This window comes from Aphelocoma coerulescens, chromosome 6 (assembly GCF_041296385.1).
Source record: "Aphelocoma coerulescens isolate FSJ_1873_10779 chromosome 6, UR_Acoe_1.0, whole genome shotgun sequence".
Taxonomy (NCBI): domain Eukaryota; kingdom Metazoa; phylum Chordata; class Aves; order Passeriformes; family Corvidae; genus Aphelocoma; species Aphelocoma coerulescens.
In genome coordinates, this window is record NC_091020.1 from 7,741,641 (window position 1) to 7,760,168 (window position 18,528).

At 43.4% G+C, this 18,528-nt stretch overlaps 1 protein-coding gene across 1 annotated transcript in view; it reads left to right on the forward strand.

Moving 5' to 3' along the window:
* The first annotated feature begins 4,937 nt into the window (after nt 1-4,937).
* The window catches only part of FAM13C (family with sequence similarity 13 member C), a 117,276-nt gene continuing 103,685 nt past the window's right edge, over nt 4,938-18,528 (forward strand). Inside the window, exons 1-7 of the mRNA XM_069020359.1 lie at nt 4,938-5,115; nt 5,463-5,518; nt 8,175-8,231; nt 8,550-8,724; nt 8,937-9,146; nt 10,889-11,072; nt 16,095-16,230. Of these exons, the coding sequence (XP_068876460.1) occupies nt 4,938-5,115; nt 5,463-5,518; nt 8,175-8,231; nt 8,550-8,724; nt 8,937-9,146; nt 10,889-11,072; nt 16,095-16,230 (996 nt within the window). The remainder of the gene's footprint in view (nt 5,116-5,462; nt 5,519-8,174; nt 8,232-8,549; nt 8,725-8,936; nt 9,147-10,888; nt 11,073-16,094; nt 16,231-18,528) is intronic.

Sequence of the window (18,528 nt, forward strand, 5' to 3'; positions counted from 1 at the left end):
CCATGTTCAGTGTGTGGAGTGCTTGCTTGCTTGGGCTTTTTTCATTAGTATTAAAAAATCACATCAGTCCAAGCAGACTTTATTAGCCCTAGTGTCATATTATGTTGTCAGAAACTAGAGGCCCAGATGAGCAACTTGCTGAAATTCTTGGCCAGGGCTCTATAAAGAGAATAAAATATGGCTGGTATGCACACAGATTTCTCTACTCCACCTGCAGATGCTCAAGGCTTCGTTTACTGAGGAAGGGGAGTCTTGTGCATGTGTGATAAGGAAGAGCTGAGACAGGACAGATGCCATGTGTTTGGGGTCTCCCTGCTGTGATTTCTTCTCTTTGGGTCTCCTGTGTCAGGTGCAGGTGTTGTGCTGTGTTTGCTGCAGTTTTGTGAGGGGGAGGAGGACACGTGGCTGCAGTGTGAGGTTGAGCACGCAGCCCCCTCCAGTCTGTTCCCTTAGTGCGGAACAAGGAACATCATGGAATGCTCAGTAGTTTAACATGTGCCTCAGGAGGCTTCAGGGGAGCTGCCCTGCACCCATTCCTCACTGAGCCCCCATGCTGCTGTACAGGGATTAGATAGAGTTGTTTTCCAGGCCGTAGTTTTAAGTAGTGTTTTCTGCCAGGCTAAGTGTTTGCTTAAGGCATCCAACTGCATCACTGGGGGTGCTTTGCTGTAAACGCACTCACAATGCTTTTTTCTTTTGTTTTACCCAAGATGAGCTGGATGTTTCTGTGGGGTGAGCTCAGGTGTAGCTGCTGGCGCAACGTGCTGTAGTGTGCTGCATGGCTGGGAAGGAGCTTGCAGCAATTCCTGTGTGAGCTGCCTTTGCAGTCATGGCCCTGTGCAGTGACACTGCAGCAAACATTCTTCTCCCCTGCCTTTGGCTCTAACCTTAATTTTCCCTGGTCACAGTTAAACTTGCAAGCTCAACTTCACTTAATTCAAATTAATGTTTTTTTCCTCCCCAGTTTCTCTGGTTGCAGGCTGCAAAATTATCTGCCTAACCTCTTCCCTCCTTTCCCCATGTCACAGCTCATGCTGAAAAGTAAACATGTTTTCAGTGATTAGCAGCAAAGACTAGATGCAGCTGAGTAACAAGAGGAATACCTACTCCCCCTGTTTTGTAAATGGTCAGAGCTCTGACCAACTCTATATTTACAGATCGTATCTAAATTGTGTGGGTTTTTGTGGTTATAACTTTAAATTTTGATATATGACACACATATCAGGTTGGACTAGGTCACGCCATCTTCTGTTGGAATCAAATTACTTTGCTTTTTAATTAAAATGTCCCTGGGTTGGAGTGACTGTGCCCCTGCTTTGCATTATTTAGGGGACAATCCTCCCAAATCAGGATAACTGAAATCATCTGGCATGTCTTTCTGAGATTCTGTGAATTAAAATAAATACTTTGTATGAGGTTATGCAAGAGATCAGAAAAATGCTTCATTAAATAACATTTGCTTCAAGTTAAGCAGAGTCATGTAGAGGTGATGTGAAGAAGTAGGGAACAAAAAAATATATTTGTGAGACTAGGTTTGACAGCCTGGTGCCTCCCTGGTGTATCCATTACATGAAACAATTAAGTAGTCACTCTTCTGAGTGTGTGAGTAACCATTTTAGCTACCAGAAAGATTCCTGGGAGAGAGAGATGGGAAGAAGGAATTCCCACTGGGCAGACCATTACCTTGTTGCTTTAGAAACAGGAGACCTGAATTTGCACAAGACAGACTCAATTACTCCAAACAGAGTTTCATCATCTCACCTGAAACTGGGAAGCTTGATGGAGATGCTGCTGCCATCTCAGTTCCTGTGGGGGGAAGGTCTCTGTTTTGAGGGTCTTTTTTTGAGTTTTCTCTAATTTTGTTCAAGAAGTAGTATCACACTGCAGAAGGCAGAGATAACTAAACATAACAGGAGCAACTCTTTTGAAACCATGTTGAACCAATAAGGAGTAGTTCTATGTCACTGGAGAAATACAATTGAAAAACTGCATCTGCCTGGCTTTTACACAGGGTAGGGCAGTGTCTGTGGTGCAAGAGGATGCTGAAGCCTCTACTTATTGTCGTCCTCCTTTCTCTTTTTTATCCCCACCTCAGGTGCTGTGCAAGCTAGAGGCAGAGAGGAGGCAAGGACTAATCCTGTCTTACTTCTTTACAGCTCTTCAAGGAGGCAATATTGTGTTGCAACTGTATTATTTAGGAAAAATGGTAGCATATGGTGCCAGAGATAATTGCTGCAGCAAGAGATTCATACGCCATGAGCTGTCTGGAGCTGAAGCTGGAAACTGAGTTTCCCTTCAGCTGTGGGAAGGTGTCAGAAACCAGCAGCAGTTTGTGGATGGAGCCTCCTGGGAGGTCTGTCTTCCCGGGAGGATGATTTGGGATGCAGAAACTGGCCTGGTACTTGCAACTTTTGCTGAAAGTAATCCAACATTTCAAATTCCCTTTGAAAATGAGCAGACAGGGAACAAACCATGATTGCAGAAATTTTGTGTTCCTTTGTGTTTTTCTTTTCATCTTCCTGTTTCTTGGAGAAGTAAACCTGGAGTCAGCAAATTTCATGATATAGACTGAAAACATAGACTTCAAATAATTTGCAGGGCCTGAAAAAGAGCTCTACTTACTTCATTACAATAGTTTTCAGCTTGTGGCTCTTTTTGCTGATGTTCTGGTCTTTAGCAACAACAGCAAGGTAGTGCCTTTAGATAATGAAGCAATACTGCATTTTGAATGCTGACTTGTTTTCCCTGGAACAGCATCAAGAAAATGAAGAGGTTTAAGTGCCAGGTGGAGATTACAGGAAGAAAATGAAATTCAAAACAGGAAGCAGAGAGAGGAAGGCTGCAAAACAACCTTCATGAGATTTCACTCCAAGAGAGGAGTATTGACAGTTATTGATCTGTCGCCTGCCAGTCACTTTCAGTTCCACAAAACTGCCAAGGAATTGTGCAGCTTTCTGCAGGCTTTTCAAAAGCCTTTAAAAGAAAGATGATGCTAGAGGGTTTAATGGACTGGGAAGACTAAAAGAAAAAAAAAAAAAGGCCAGCAAGCAGTCTGAGCATTTGCCTCCCACTGTTTCATTGGGCAGTTCTCCACATGCCTGTAATTCAGCTGCCTGGAAACAGGCTCTGCTGAGCCACCTCAGGACACCAACACATCCCTTGCCAAAGATGGGCTCAGATAGAGAGAAGCAGCTCCAAGCCTGCCAGGTGCTGTGTCTGCAGCAGGAAGGAACCTAGCCGTGACTCAGGGGATATCTGCTCAGGCACAGCTCTGGGCTCATGTGTGCCTGGCTGCTGGAGAAGGGGCAGCTCCCGTGTGCCTGGCTGGCACTGGCTTGCAGACATACCCATCTCTGTCCCCAGAGGAGATCACCTGAGCAGCTATGAGCAGAAATGGAGTTAGAGGGGACGCTGCTTGGCTGACAAGGGCTTGCCTGGCAGGAGATGTTGGGGCCTGTGTGCTCTTCCCATAGGCACAGCAAAAAGCAATGCAAGTAGCAGCAGGGGAGAGCTGCTTTCTTGTCAGGACAGCAACTCTTCCTTGCTGATAATTTAACTTGGCAAGTAGGCATGGTTGGCAATCAGATTGTTGTGATGAGGGACGTGTGGCAACCAGTCCTTATGTCTGTGCTATGACTTTTACCAGCTAAAATGCAGGAAAACTTACAGTGATACCGTAGCAATCAAGAGAGAGATGCCTCATTTCTTGCCAATGATTACCTAATATGAGATGCATTTTTCCATGTCTACTCTGTCTTGGTTGTAGCTCTTATTGCCATTTTTTCCTTTTGTTTGAGAAGCCCTATAGTTTATCTACCAAGTCCATATACTATAAAATGTGCAAATTTTCAGAACTTACTGAATTTATTGTTTAGAGAGGCTCACGATGAATTGGAATAAAATATACAGATGCTGTGTGTGAGATTAATACCTGCTTTGAAAGCCAGTAAGACAGGTTTGTGTGACGGAATCACAGCCATGTGTATCAGCCCAGACTGTTTTTCGTGATAATTCAGGGATGCTTTTATGGGCTTAGCTCCCAAGGGTTCTCAAGGCTGAGGTGGTGCAACTGATGTATCACAGTATTGACAGTGCCTTCTCAAAGCCTGCAGCTGGCATCAGCAGGGCTGCTTGCCCCGGTGTTTGCCTCTAATCCAGAGCCACCAGTGCCTCTCCAGCTGGATGTGGGCCACGGCAGGACTGCCCACGCCACACTCCACCGCAGCCTCCCTGCACACACTCCCTGCTCGGCTCTTGCCCACCAGCACGGGCTTTCTCGCCTGCTTGGCTGGGTGCTTGCAGACTCCTGAAGCTGAGACACAGATCACCAAGTTAGCAGAGCAGGCTGCTTGCAGCTTTGAAGGAAAACTTCAATGAACTCTGAAGCCTCAGTTAATTATTTTTCTTGCTGCTATTGTTTTTTACTGCTGCCGACAGTGGACTTACCTCACGATCCCTCTCTCGGAGGGATCCTGCTGTTCCTAATGCCGCTGTAAAAAACCTTGTTTCTAAGGAGTAAAACTAAACTTTTCTGTTTTCCTTTCATGTTTATCCTTTCTCTATCTTATTGAAACATCAGCAACCCTCACAAGTAGCCCATTCAGCAGCTGGAGGCCACGGCCCCAGTGAAGAGAGTACAAAGGGAGTCCCTGGTGCTGGTCCAGCCCCTCACACGCCCAGGCTGGGGCACTGCCTTTCCTCACAGCCCTTCCCCTAGGCCGCAGAGTGCTGGCAGACCAAAAGCTTTGGTTTTAATTTAGACGTGGCCCTTGAAGTCAGGCTGGCTTCTCAAAGCACCACACATCCTTTTCATATATCTCAAGTCCTGCTTTGATCCAGAGGTTGTGAAGGAAGGGTTGGAATTTCAGCTACACAGTATGAGCAGTTATCTGTTTAATTTGTGCTGCCTGCAGCCTCCTGCTCTTTGTACAACTGCGATGCGAGGAGAAATCATCCCTCCGACCCGTGTTGTTCGGCACAAAAGGAAAACCCTGCCCGGGGCTTGGGGCTCCTTGCCGTGTCCGCGGTGGGGCTTGCAGGACCACCTCTCTGGCAAGCCTCGTGTGCCCTCTAGCTGCTGCGGGCTCCCAGGGAGCGGCGGCGACCGCGTCCTCCGTGAGCCTCGCTGGAGCGGGCGGGCAGGACTTGAGAGCAAATTCCTCAGTAACTGAAGTCAGAGGAGCAGTTGAGACCAAGAGGTTGATTGCAGTGGCTGCTGCCTTGTTTGCCCTGTGATGAGCCAACAGATAAAATTTGTGTTTGCTGCTCAGGTGCAGAATTTGTTGCTTTGGAAGGTATTTGCCTACAGGTTACATGTTCAGCTGAAGTGGGGAGAGTGACATATCGGCAGGATGACTCCCGCGGCATCTAGTGAGACGGAAAAGGGAAATGTGCTGTGGGGCAGGAAGCAAAGAGTTAGAAAGTTGACAATTTTTTGCCTTAATTTTGTAATTTTCGCACAGGCCCTTTTGTGATGTGTTTCTCTGCAGAGGGAGATTGCTGCAGGCTCACCGGTGTGGTTAGCTACGCTGACTGAATGTGTCGTGCTTTTGTCTGTCCCAAAGAGACCCAGCAGAAGTGGGGGAGCTGCTCGTTCTCCAGCCGCCTTGCAAACACAGCGATAAAGGGTGTGAAGGCAAGGAGGGTGGGGAAGCACCGCTTATGGTGGCTGGAGGGCAGAGGATGTGAATGGAGCAGGGAGGGGATGTCACACCAAAATGCCCCCTGGACCCTCTCAGCCACGAGCACTGAACACCACGCTGCTGTGAGAGGGCATTCACACTGCTGATATGGGAGGGAACCCATTTTCTTGTCTCTTTTAGCAGTCAGTGTTGGGAATACAGCACCATCAGGCCCAGGAGCTCCTGTGAGCACAGCAGCTTGGACAGGCTGAGCAGCCACAGCTGTGGTGAGGGGCACAGGTGGAGCTTGTCTGCAGAGATGAGGCCAGGCTGAGCCTGGGGGGTGGTGAGGAGGATGCTGACTCTGCTGGGGTCAGCTTAGTAGGTAGAGAAAGAAAGCCCTAAACCACGGCATTATTCAGACCTCATCGTGGGATCTTGTGGAGAGGTAAGCGGGCTAAAATTCTGCACTAGTTTTTAAGTGATATTCCTTCTGGTGAGGAAGAGGGAATTATCTCCGCTATCTATGCTGCACCAGTGTGGTGTTGGAGTAGCTGCTGCTTTTCTAGTGCTCCACCTAGGGGGTCTGCCTCAGCACCTCTACATTTTTTTGCTTTGTGTGTTTTGCTTTTGTTTCATGTGTACCTACTAAGTTTGTGTTAAAATCTCCCCCAATTACATTTTACTGCAACATTACTTCCTTCTTTATGGCTTATTTCCCAGGACAGGCTTTATATGTGAAAGAATTATAAAAGGTGTTGGGCTTAATTGCATCTTCGTATTCTAAGAACTGGATGGGTCCTTGCCCATATGTTGGCCAAAATTATTGTGTGTGTGTTACATAAACAAGTAGCTATAATGTGTATGCTGAGGGCCACCTCATAGTATTTTCCTTGCTGCTGTGGCAGGCGGGGTGGACAGCAGGCAGTAGGAATATCTGCAAACCTGCACTGCAAAAACCCACTCGAAAACAAATATCAGGCCCAGGATCAGTGTGCCTCAGGAAGCTGTGGCATTGTGTCTGCTAGGTGCCATGGAAACATCTCCTGGTGGTAACACAGCCCTCAGCTTGTGTACGGTGCCTCCAGAGGGAAGTGCTGGCTGCAAGGAATCCACTTTTACTAGGAGTTAATTTCTACCTTCCACCAACTCTGGAGGGAAACCACTGATTAAGATGATGCCTAGCAATTATACTACGATAAGTTAAATACAGAGTGGCTGCTGTTAGCTTTGGCCAGGCTGCACGGGTTTGTGGAGGGGAAGAAAGGTGATGGTGTCTTGCAAGCTGAAATACTGGCACTCTGCTGCAGTCTAACATGGGAGCAGGCGCCTCCCTTTCCATCTGCGTAAGTGAACTTAAATCTGGCTTCTTCAGTCCTTTCTCACACCCTTCCTCCTTCCTGAGAAGGCTGACTGTCTGCTGCATCGGAAAAGGGAAAAGGGAGGGATTTAGAGTAATGGTGCACAAAGATTTTAGAGGTTTTTTGTAACACCTTGCAGCTCATATATAAAAACGCTGTAAAATATGTTTGGTACATGCTGATATTAGTTCCTTTTAGGTAATTATTTATGCTTTAACACTAACATCACATTCTAAGCTTGCCTATGTACCGAAAGAGCAAAATGGGCTCAGGTGTTTCGAGTGCTGTGTGTGCTTTTGCCATGGCAGCAGGGCTGGCCTGGAGTTCCAGCTCATGGCTTTGCTGCAGGCGTGTGTGAAAAGCAGCTTCACTACAGCAGTTCAGCTTCAAACCCATAGGAAAATCTTTCCTCTTCCTGTCTGAAAACATAGTAATAAAAGCATTTAAGAAGAGGCTGGTTTCCCAGTGCAGTGACATAGTGCTACAAAGTGAAAAAAATTAAAAATGCCCCCCTTAAAATGAGATGTAGATACTGTGCAGAAATGGTCAATCCAGGTGCTCCTGGTTTGGACTTCTGCTCTCATTTCCTGGTAGGAACATGAGGACAAAATGCAGCAGGTGCTGTGGGTAATGTCACCTGCCTGTAAGGCGAGCAGGGGGCTCAGGGGAGGCGGGGAAGAGGCTGGGGCAGCCGCGAGTCCTTTCAGAGTGCCGGGCAGAGTTTCCCCTTTCCTTAAATATCCCTGAGGGATATTATTCTTAAATACATATTTAATATATATATTCTAAATGTATCTAAGCATATATTTAGATAGGTATTCCTAAACACCCGCCCCAGGCAGTCCTGCTGGGGCTGCAGAGCCGGCTGTGCCCACCTGGGCAGCCCCCTGTCCTCACAGGGCCCCTCGGCCGCCCTCAGGGACAGGCACCCCCTGCCAGAGCCCACAAACTTCCCAGCTCACGCTCTGGGCAGCCTCTGCATCCTGGCAGGATGACAAAACAGCTTCCTTCATCAGACAGGATGAAAAGTGTAGGTTGTTTGTGATTTCTTATGTTTTTGCATCTGTTGTTGGGGTAAGAAATTTGGAATAACTGGGTGAGCAGACAGGAACCCCTTCTGAGGCTTGTAACAAGGCTGCTGCTTAAATTCTTCTTCTGGTTCCTTCATGAATACTGCATTTTCCATCCTCAGGAATTAGGTAGAAATTCACAAATTTCATGGGGTTGGAAGGCTGTGCACCAGCACAGGGTAAGCTTTTTCCTGACTTCTGGGGCTTTTTTTGAGGTGTAGTGACCCCTCCCTTTCCTGAACAGCACATCTGCCTCAACATGAGGCCCTATTTTCCCTGACTGTAGGTGTGAGGGGGCTTTACAGGAGTTTACCCCATCACAGGTTTTGTCTCAGCTAAACAGAAGAATATTAGTATTTTAAGAATATACAGTAGGAATAAAATTTGTACTAAGATGCTACGAGGAAGACAAGAATTTTACTGAAGTAGTAGATCTTTGGAGGGTAAAATAATAAAAGCCAGTCACTTTTTATCACTTGTCTGTTTTTATTCCCCAGAAATCATTCTCTTCTATTCAAGTTAGGCACACAACAAATAAAGTTTCACCAGATCTACAGTTTAGTGGAGAAAGAAGCACATTTGGTGTTCCTCTGGAAACCCTTGTACAGGATGCAAAGCAATGTGGGGTTCCTTCTCTTGTGACACAGATGGTGGAGTACCTAGAGGCATTTGGTAAGTTCATATTTTTCCTGCTTGGCTTCTGAAAGCTGGTATCCTTTGTTTAAGCTGTACTTTTCAGCTGTAAATGCTGAAAACATTACAATTGTTACAGTTTTTACAATTATTGTGCTTTCTTAAAGGAGCTCTTGCTTTTTGAACTCCAGTTCTCATCACAAAGATGTGGTAAAGCAACCACTGTTTACTGTTCTGCATTTCTTACACAGGTCTGGAGCGGGTTGGTATATTTCGAATTGGTGGCCCAGCAAATAAAATAAAGGAATTGAGGCAGAAGTACAATCAAGGGGAAAAAGTAGACCTTATTAATGATGGAGATGTCGATTCTGTGGCCAGTCTCCTGAAGCTCTTCCTGAAAGAACTACCAGTGGCTGTTTTTCCAGACAATATTTGTTCTGGCTTGCTAAAAACTTTCCAAGGTACAGAACAGGCACCTTCAAGCTTCTGTCCTTTCTCTGACAGTGACAGATAATGTGTTCATTGCACCTTCTGTAAGCAAGGTTTTGTGTTTCCTTAACCTGAGACTGATGTTTAATTGCTTTGGAGGGACCAGGCATCTATGACCTTGTCTTTTTTTGATTTAATTAAGTCTTTTGGATTCCCTTCCTTCTCGTGGCAATGCATCCTGCAATCCAATCCTGCATTCTTTGAGAAAGCTCCTCTTCTGCATGCTGTCTTCTTAAAATTGTATACCTTACTAGTTACTGGGATAACATTTTTTGCTTTTTAATGTACTCACCACCTTAAAGCTGCTTGTATCTTTACATAGCCACTGCCTCAGTTCTCTCTTTTCCAAGCTGAAGCCCTCTTTTTTATTTAACCTTCCCTGGCACAGGAGGTTTTCTGTACATCCCCGTTCTTATTTAGAATTTCATTTTTAGTTAGCATTTATTTTCCCAGTCCTCCTATAATCTTCTTGGACAGCAGTGTGTGGAGCAGCACGACGCTTTCAAAATGCAAAGCCAAGATGTGCACCCACAGCCGTTCCCTGCCTGGCTCCCCATGCATGCCTGTAATGGCCGAGCTAATGCTCTCAGCCTGCCCGGTGATTTTGACTGATAACTAATTCACGTGTTTGCATACAAATGAGTGGGGTTTGTGGGTTACTTTGCAGGCTGCTTTTGTTCAAAATGCCCGTGTAGGAGTTTACAAAGAAAGAGAAAGGAAGCAGTTTCACGAACTGTGAAAGTCTCCGAAGAAAGACCTACGGGGCTTTTGCAAGCACCTTGTTTTTTCTACTCTGAACAGTCTTGCTGTCCTTTTTAAAAATTATTTTTTCCTCTCTATCCCCGTTTCCATTTCTCTCATTAATCAGTTGTGCCCCACGGGCCTTGACCCGCACAGAATGTATTTTTTAGGGCTAAAATTACCCTCAAGGGCATGATTTGCTTACAAACAATGTCAAAGCTACGAAGATGTGTCCTGGTGATCTACGGCAAATTTGAGCATCAGCTGCCATTTATTGAGCAGTATTTTCATGTCAGTTCTGATAACCAGGAGACTTTACCCTACTGATACTGAACTGCTGATCAAACGGAGTTGCTTGTGAACCCGTTTTCTGCCTTGTTACCCTTCTCTGAAGAATGAGAACCAAGAAAATGTTAAGTATCCCCAATTTAGGTTTTTAAGCATCTCTTGTGTAACTACAGTTGCATATTTATAGAGCAAAGATGTTTTGAATCTGAGAGCTACCAATTAGTCAGGAAATGAAGATGATGTGGGGCTGAAAGGGTACAATTTCTCGTTCCTCTTAATGAGAGCCATAGAGCATGTGTAAAATCTCCTGGGAGAGTCAAGGCTGACAACCTTGTACCATCTTTAAAGGCAGTTTTGAGGATTCAGGTACATGACTCCTGCCTGCAATTTCATTAAGAAAGCAGCCAGTGCTGGATGATTTTTCCATAACAGGAAGAATATCAGAAACTGTGTGTGTAAAACTCGATATCCAAAAAATCCATGGTCCTTAAATATTCATATGTGAAAACTGTTGTCAAAATTTAGTGTATAAAATCCTTGTTTGGGATGTATTTATTCTTCAATTTGTTCTAACATATTTTAAAACTTCCCTTCTTTCTTATATCTAATGCCTATGATGAAATTGTGTTGGTATGAGGAATATCTGTGTCATAAGTTTGGGTTTGGTGGTTTTTTCCCCCCTCAGAGCACAAAGTCAACACAACAGAATGCATAGAGAACCTGAGACAATTGCTCAGCTGCCTGCCCAAAGCCCATCAAAACCTTCTTCAGTTCCTGTCTGCTTTCCTGCTGAAGGTAGCAACCCACAGTGCAGTGAATTTCATGACTCTGGAAAACCTGGCCATCGTGTTTGGACCTGCTCTGTTCAAGTGAGTCCCCTCTATTTAGCTACCTCACACAGCACAGCAAGATCACACCTCACAGTGAGGCTTTCTGTCGTAACTGTGTGTGTCCAGTAGTCAGTGGAGCATTTTAAAAGTTAAATGTTTATATGGTAAGTTATGGGCAGATGACAGGTGACAGGTTCTGAGCTGATCACTTTCATTCTGTTGGGCACTGACTAGACAGGTCCAGCCTCAAGTAAGAAACCATATGAAGAGGCATGAGGGATAGAGAGCTGTTTAAGGAGAACTGCTTCTCTTTTCTTAGCCAAGCTAAGTGCTGGCTGTGGAGGCTTCTTAGTTGTTGGATTTGATTCTGAAAAGCTCACCCTCACTTTGAGTTTGTAATGGCATTTGATATCAGAGAAATGAATCCCTGTTATCAAGAAAGAGAAGCAACTCATTCTGCCCTTGCCACTGAAATTCAAGTTGACATCCAAGCAGAGCCAGCTGAGCTTGCAAGCAGTGAGTGCCTGGCTGCTTGGGGTGGGTGATGGTGAGTGGGCACAAAACTGGAACCTAAAAGGGGAGTGGGACAGCATGTCATGCAAGTCAACGTGGTAAGAAAGAACAGCCTAGTGTGATCAGATAATGGGGGATTTCCCCCTTCATTGTTGACACTAGAGGATGTTAAAATATTTATACCTGTTACAATTTGTAAAGCTTTGTTTTAATGGATCATAGCCGTGCCAGCTTAATATGAACTATAAGCCAATGTCACTTTGCAAAATATATATGTTAACAATTAATATCTTCTATGCAGTAAAAAAGCCTTGTTATTCAGTTGGGTGTTTTTGTTTCTTTTTTTTTGTTTGTGGCAAGCCAAGTTCATTTTAAAAGTAGATATTCAACAAATTTGATCAGCATCAATGACAGGCTTTATTTTGGGGAACTGTAATTTTAAACCTTGCTGCTGTTTCATAGGTCTCTGTATGTGGTCTCTGTTTTCCTGCACTGTGGGTTTATTACCATGTGTACCAGCATTTGACCTTTGCAGGTGATAAAAGTTCATATCTTTAGCAAAAGTACAGCAAGGGAAACGAATCTAACAAGATGTGGTGTGGTTGGAGTTATGCCACTCTGTCCTCTGGGAAAAGGCCTCACCATGAAGGGTATTCAGCACTGGAACAAAACAGTTTTGCAACCAGACCCCAAGTTCCTTAATACCTTCATACTAAAGTTAGTAAATGAGTGGAGACAGAGGAGGTTTATTTATCAGTGTTTGGATTACTTGTGTGGTGACACTCATCAACATTGGCTGATGCTTAAAGGCCTTCACCAAGAATCTGTCCCTTGGCCCCCACACGAACTCAAAAAGCACTTCACTGACTGTCTCTCTTCTGCCATCAGGGGATATTTGCTGTCACCTGAGGCTTTAGTGCGTGCACACCTATGCAAGGAGACTTTGTTCCTTTATCTCCACTCCCCAATTATCCCAACGCGTGCCCACCGATTCCTGTATCTGCACATAAGAGTCCCATATGCTCTCTTACTGATTGATGAACTGCTTCAGTTTTTAAATGTCCCACTCTGCTGGGACATGGCTCAGCTGCTTCTGAACATGTGCCTTTGCCTGGTTTTTAAAGTACATTCAGTGCTAAACTGAGTGCTTGTGGCAATGACCTGTCTGAGAAGCCTTGAAAGCAATCAGCATCGGGTTTCCCTGCCAGTGACCTGTCAAGACAACAGCTCCCATAAATAGAAGTATGTCTGCACTATAAATGTTATCTTCACCTTGTTACAGTCATTCTGATCTCACCAGCTCTGGGAGACAACCCAGTAAATCTGGAGCTCATTTTTTCTTTGTAAAATATTTAACTGGTGCTGTGCTTGGTGAGTTACCTCCTAGGTTTATGAAAAATCACCTTTTTGGTAGTTGGGCAGAGAGGAGAGCCTTGCAATTTTGGCACTGTCAGTGAGATTGCTCTATACCACTTCCTGCTGAGTGACCTGAGGCCTTCAGTGTTTCAGAATAAATCATTTGTGTTATCCTGTACAGCAGTGAAATTCAAGGTAGTCAGCTGTGGCAAATCATATCTGCTGACACAGGGGAAAAAGCCATAAATATCCTTTATGTCTTTCAGAGCAAGAATTAGTGCAATTATCTGGCACATTATGAAACATTTGGCAGCCAGAGTGAAGGAAATTGAGACATGTTGGGTAGTACTTGCTATAGTTGTTCAGTGTAAATGTGAAGGTTATGGAAAAAAACACTTCTAATCTGCAGAAATGTGTGCTCTGTGCAATTGCTGGAATTAACCTTCTGGAGGTAATGTCAGCTCCACTTATGGCACAAATTCATAGCAGGTGTTAAAACTGTTCTTCATATATTCCGGCAATCTGCATTTTTGTGAAATTACATCTTCCCTCTTTGACATTAAACAACTAAACTAAGTTGTTCATGAGCCTTTTTACTTTAAATTTCATATCTATTTATATTTGAGTGTAAATTCTGTCTATGATTATCACCTATTTCAATCTTTTGGCACTTTTATTTGTGGAAACCTGTCATACTTATAGTTCCACTGAAGTGATCAAGTAGGAATATTTAGTAGTTGGAACATGGAACCAATATGAGCCTTGGGAACACAAAAGTAGAATATTAAACTTTGTACATTGTAAGCCTAAACTGCGCATACTTGGTGATTAGTAGCTATTGTTATTGTAACACAAAAATTGTAAGGCTTAGTACAGGTATTATATTGAAAGTCTAGTTAGAGGATCGTGGAAAACTCCTGGTTTTGTCCTCCTAGTATATGTAAATGCCTATGAGAAGGTGTTGCTATACTTTTGTCAGAGATTCAACTGATGTTATTTAAACTTCCATGGATACTTTGTTATGCTTCATCTTGGTAAAGAGATTTTTGGTACTGGTCTCAGAAAGTAATTCTTGCATGAGTGCACAAGGACTCCAGCCAGCCAGCTGTTTGCTTCTACTCGCCTTGACTCATTCTTTCTGTAAATTTGCCGCAAGCCTGTGGCAGCAGGGAACCTTGGCAGACCTCCTGGACAGAGCCAAGGCAGGGGACTGTGTGGACTTTTTAGCCTGTGCTATGTGGCAAAGCAACTTTGAAAGGTTTAGGCTCACTCAAGAAAACCAGTAGCTAATTCCTGATGGTCAAGTTTTACTCGTTTCTTATTCATAGTGAGTGTTCTCCTGTGATTTGTAATACAACTGATTACAGGGCTTTTATGGGGAAGTGCAGAATATGCCTCAGTAGCTCTGCTCTTCCTGGGATCATGTGCCTGGATTTAGCAGTGTGGGAACCTGGTTCCCCTTTACTGTCACCCCAATAATGCAGTTTCTGCTAGCGGGCAGAAGTATCTGAAGAGGCAGGAAGTGATTATTTTGCAAAATGAATTGAAAATCATTGTGGAAGGTGGCTGCAGAGAAAACCAAAAGTGTATTCTCTATATTTGGAATGCACAACTGTTGCCACCCATTAATGTCTGCTGATGAGACATTGATATTTGGAGTCAGCTGTCTCATCCCAGTCTATAGCTTAGATCTGTTTTAGGATGAAATGGGAACTGGGCACCCAAACAGGCTGCTAATCAGGGAAAGGAGGACTCAATGAGTGGGCTGAGAGCCATTTATCTTCCTGCTTGTGCAGTGGTAAGGAGTTAACAGCTGGTAGAGGTGGGTTTGGGAGCAGATGTCTAAGCTAAAGAAAGAAGCTGAAAAAGAAGACAAAGCACTAAAAGTATTGCTTGTCTGGCCTGTGAGCTGAGGGTGTTGATGTTTGGATAAGCAATGAATAATCTCTTAGGACTGTTGTGTGCAGCAAAGGCTATTGCTCAGTCAACCAGGTTTTACAAGCAGCCTTGTTCTTTGTGGAGAAACTGAGTCTGTCCCAAGAAAAATAGGAATCCAAGAAAGAGAAATGTTAGCTAATCCTAAAGAAGGAGCTGATGACACAGTGGTTCATCCTGTAATTCTTTCTACATTGTACCTGGCTATAACTCTGCTTAAACCTTCTGCCTCTAAACTCTAACCTAAACTCTTCTTAAACCTTTCAAAAGGAGCCCAAACTCAAGTTCTTACAGAAACAACAGTAAGTTTACAAAAGAGGAACATGAATGAAAGCAATTGGACTGGGTCCAATGTGTATATTTGTACTTTAAAATTGCAAATGAATAATGAATGTACTCATTTGGCAAACAGAAGACTGGTGTATTTATGCTCCACATTAGTCTCCAGAGTTTATTAATTTCTTGTTTAAATATTAATATTGTCCTGGGTGGAACTGAATTGGTGCAGCATGGCTGGAGAAGCTCCATTAAGGCCACAGCATTTATGTAAATGCTCTCCAAGCTTGCAAACTGTTGTCACAGGTCCTTCAGGGGTTGAGATTAGAGTCTTATATAAAGAATCCCTTCAATTAAATTATTCTGACTTGACAGGGATAGTACAAATTCAACTATTATTTATAAAAAAATGAAAAACCAAAAAATCTGGGGAGAGCAAGCAAGAAAGAAAAAAACCCAACCCAAACTGAACGTGGTTAATGGGAATATCTGGAATTTCCACTGCATGATATGTCTGTGGATTTGTAAATTAATACACTGAAGCAGTTTGTTACCTAGGTTTTTTTCCCAGAGAGTTCTGGTAATAAGACATTCTAGTCATCAAAGTTCACCTTCATAAACGAAGGTAGAACAAAGCCACTCTTTCCATCCCAATGCCAGTGAGCAGTGGCAGATGGGGCTTTTTTTGTCTGTCCTTTTCATCCTTGATTTGGAGAATCTCATGTGCGAGTTCCCGTCAGGTTCTAACCATTGTGCTGTGCTGCCACAAAGAGTCATTGTGTTGTGAACCATTGCAGCAAAGCTGGGGCTCTGTCACTGTGGAGGTCCTGGTGTTGTGAACCCACCAAACTCTGGTGGTCACTGTCCCAGCAATTTCTGCTTTGCTGAATTGTCTTGGGTACTGGGAGGGCTCCCCGTGTGACTCCTGATTAGCCCCTGATCTGAGAGCTCCTAATCTTAATCCATCTCCTCTTCCCTCAGGATTCCTGTCAGTCCCTTGGCTTGTGAAGAACAAAGGCTTTACAATGGCCTCCTGCTGTATTTGCTTCAACACCAGGAGATGCTTTTTGTTGACCTGAACCCTTGTTTCTCATGGAGACGTGCAGATGGCCTTCAGGTAAGAAAGTTACAATAATTGATTCAGCAAGTAATCAAAAGTGTTTCATTAGGTTGAAATCCAGAACTGGAAAAGAATTTGCTTATACACAGTTTAATTAATGACTTCAGCTTGTAGCCAGCAATGTAAATATTCATGATATACCTAAGCTGGAGAGGAAACATGAGTGTTAAAATTCTAATTATGAAAAAAATGCAAGTGCAAAAGCAAAAGGTCAAGAAGAAAATCCCAAGCTGTTCCACTTTAAATATATTAATGTCAGGCTGTGTTAGATCAAAGCCACTGGATTTTTCCCCAAGTGAAGCACTTTTTATTTTATGTGTGTGTTTGTCTATACATTGGTGATGCAGGAAAGCAAAATCAGAGGTTTGAAACCCCTCTCTTCTTTTTTAGAACTCACTGTATATGTTCCAGCCTCTCCTTGAGCATTTTCTTTTCTAAAACATTATTAGCACTTTGATTCCTTTTTTGCCTCTTTGCTGAAAACCTCCTGGTGGAAGAAACATGATAGACAAATCCTGGTTTAGAGAGAGGGTCAATATAAATCTTGTTTTCACTATGTGATGTGGTGTATCATTGCTGCTTAACTTGAAATTGATTTTTGGAAAAAGACATGAAGGAAATGTTATAGCAAACCCTGCAGTTTAATACTGCACAGTGCAGTTTTGTGATCCTTGTGGCTCACAACGAGGCTGGCAGCAGTGTGCCAGGTCAAGTGATGGACTGTGGAGGAGATTTGCACTGCATGTAAATGTGGATGATGCTGTTTGTGTTTATGACTCCTTAATTTTCTGGCTTCTTTCTCCAAGTATCCCTGTTAAGGAAAACTAGCAGACTTCTAATACAAAGTCAGATTCAGTATTTAGAACACATTACATATCCCAAACAGAATATTGGGGCTGTAATGCTCCTTGGAAGCTTTCTTGGAAAATAAAACCCATACAGATGCAGGTGAAGAGAACAGAATATACTGATAAAAGGATATTTCTAAAATATTGCTTCAATTCCACAAGACACAGCTCCAAATCTAACACTAGGATTGTTTCATACTGAGACAGTGTTGGAGCCCACACTCCCAGCTCCCCTTTCTCTCTGAAGAAGTCCCATGTCACTACCACCTCTGGGAGTTTCTGAAATCAGTACTCAAATGAGCACACAAAATCAAAATATTAGCTGTCCCAATATATCTGCTTCTGTTTGCAAAGCTAGAGGAAGCATCAGCAGCTAAAAGAAATTGGAAAGGTATTAGAGAAGCCAGGAAACCTGGCTTTCACTTGCAGTGCTTTTGTTTTAGAACCAGCTTCACTCCCTGTTAATTGTGCAAAATGTCACAGTCTGTCTGGATTTGTGGTGATGTGGGAAAGAATTCTGCTGAAAAGCTCCTTTCAAGTTCTTTAATAAAACCTCAGACAAGGCATAGCCATGGGGCACTCTCCTGCTCTGAGGTAAGCTTATGAAGGAAGTCCCATCTGTGGGTGAGAAGGGAATTCAGTATTCTGTGGCTGATCTTGTTTTTGTAATTTTTGGCAGGAAACCCAGCACACTGGATAGGTACCCTTCATCTTTCATAATGTAACAATTGCTCAAGGTCCACTAAACTAGAAACATCAAAGTTAGGTTTACAAACTAAACATATTAAAAGTCCATGCTTTTCTTCCAGTAAAACAAGCAAAAAGTGAAATGGCAAACCTGGCTCAGATCCCTTGTTGCGTCCTGGAAATGGAACTTGTTTTCATTGGCTTTTACACAGATACTTGCATTTGGACTACTTAATTCCTCTGATTTTGTTGTTGGGGTGTCTTTTTTTTTTTGGTTTTTTTTTTGGTTTTTTTTTTGTTTTGTTTTGTTTTCTTGTTTTGTTTTGTTTTGTTTTTTTTTGTTTTCCACTTCAACATTTTAAGTTAACCTGAGCTCTGTCAAATTAAAGCCATGCCAATCTGGCAGGCATGCCATACAGCTGGCAAGACCTAACCTTCAGTTGTGTTGTTTGTGGGCTGAAGTGGGCAGATTGATTGTTCTGAGCAGAGTTCTTAGTGTCTCGAAGTGCCAGGAGCCATCCCACTTACTCTGTGTGTGCTGGCTGAATCAGACCAACAGAAGAATTCAGACTGGGAGAAGAATTTGCAAGTTTTTGAAAGGCACCAGTTTAATAGCTCAGAACTATTACCCTGGTCTGGATAGGAGACTATTCACAACCACCAATTCTATCTAAACATAGTGATTAAAAAGTTATATCCCAGCCATGATGTATTTTAACATGTCCTTTTTTCCTGTGTGTTGTATATATTTCTTTTGTCC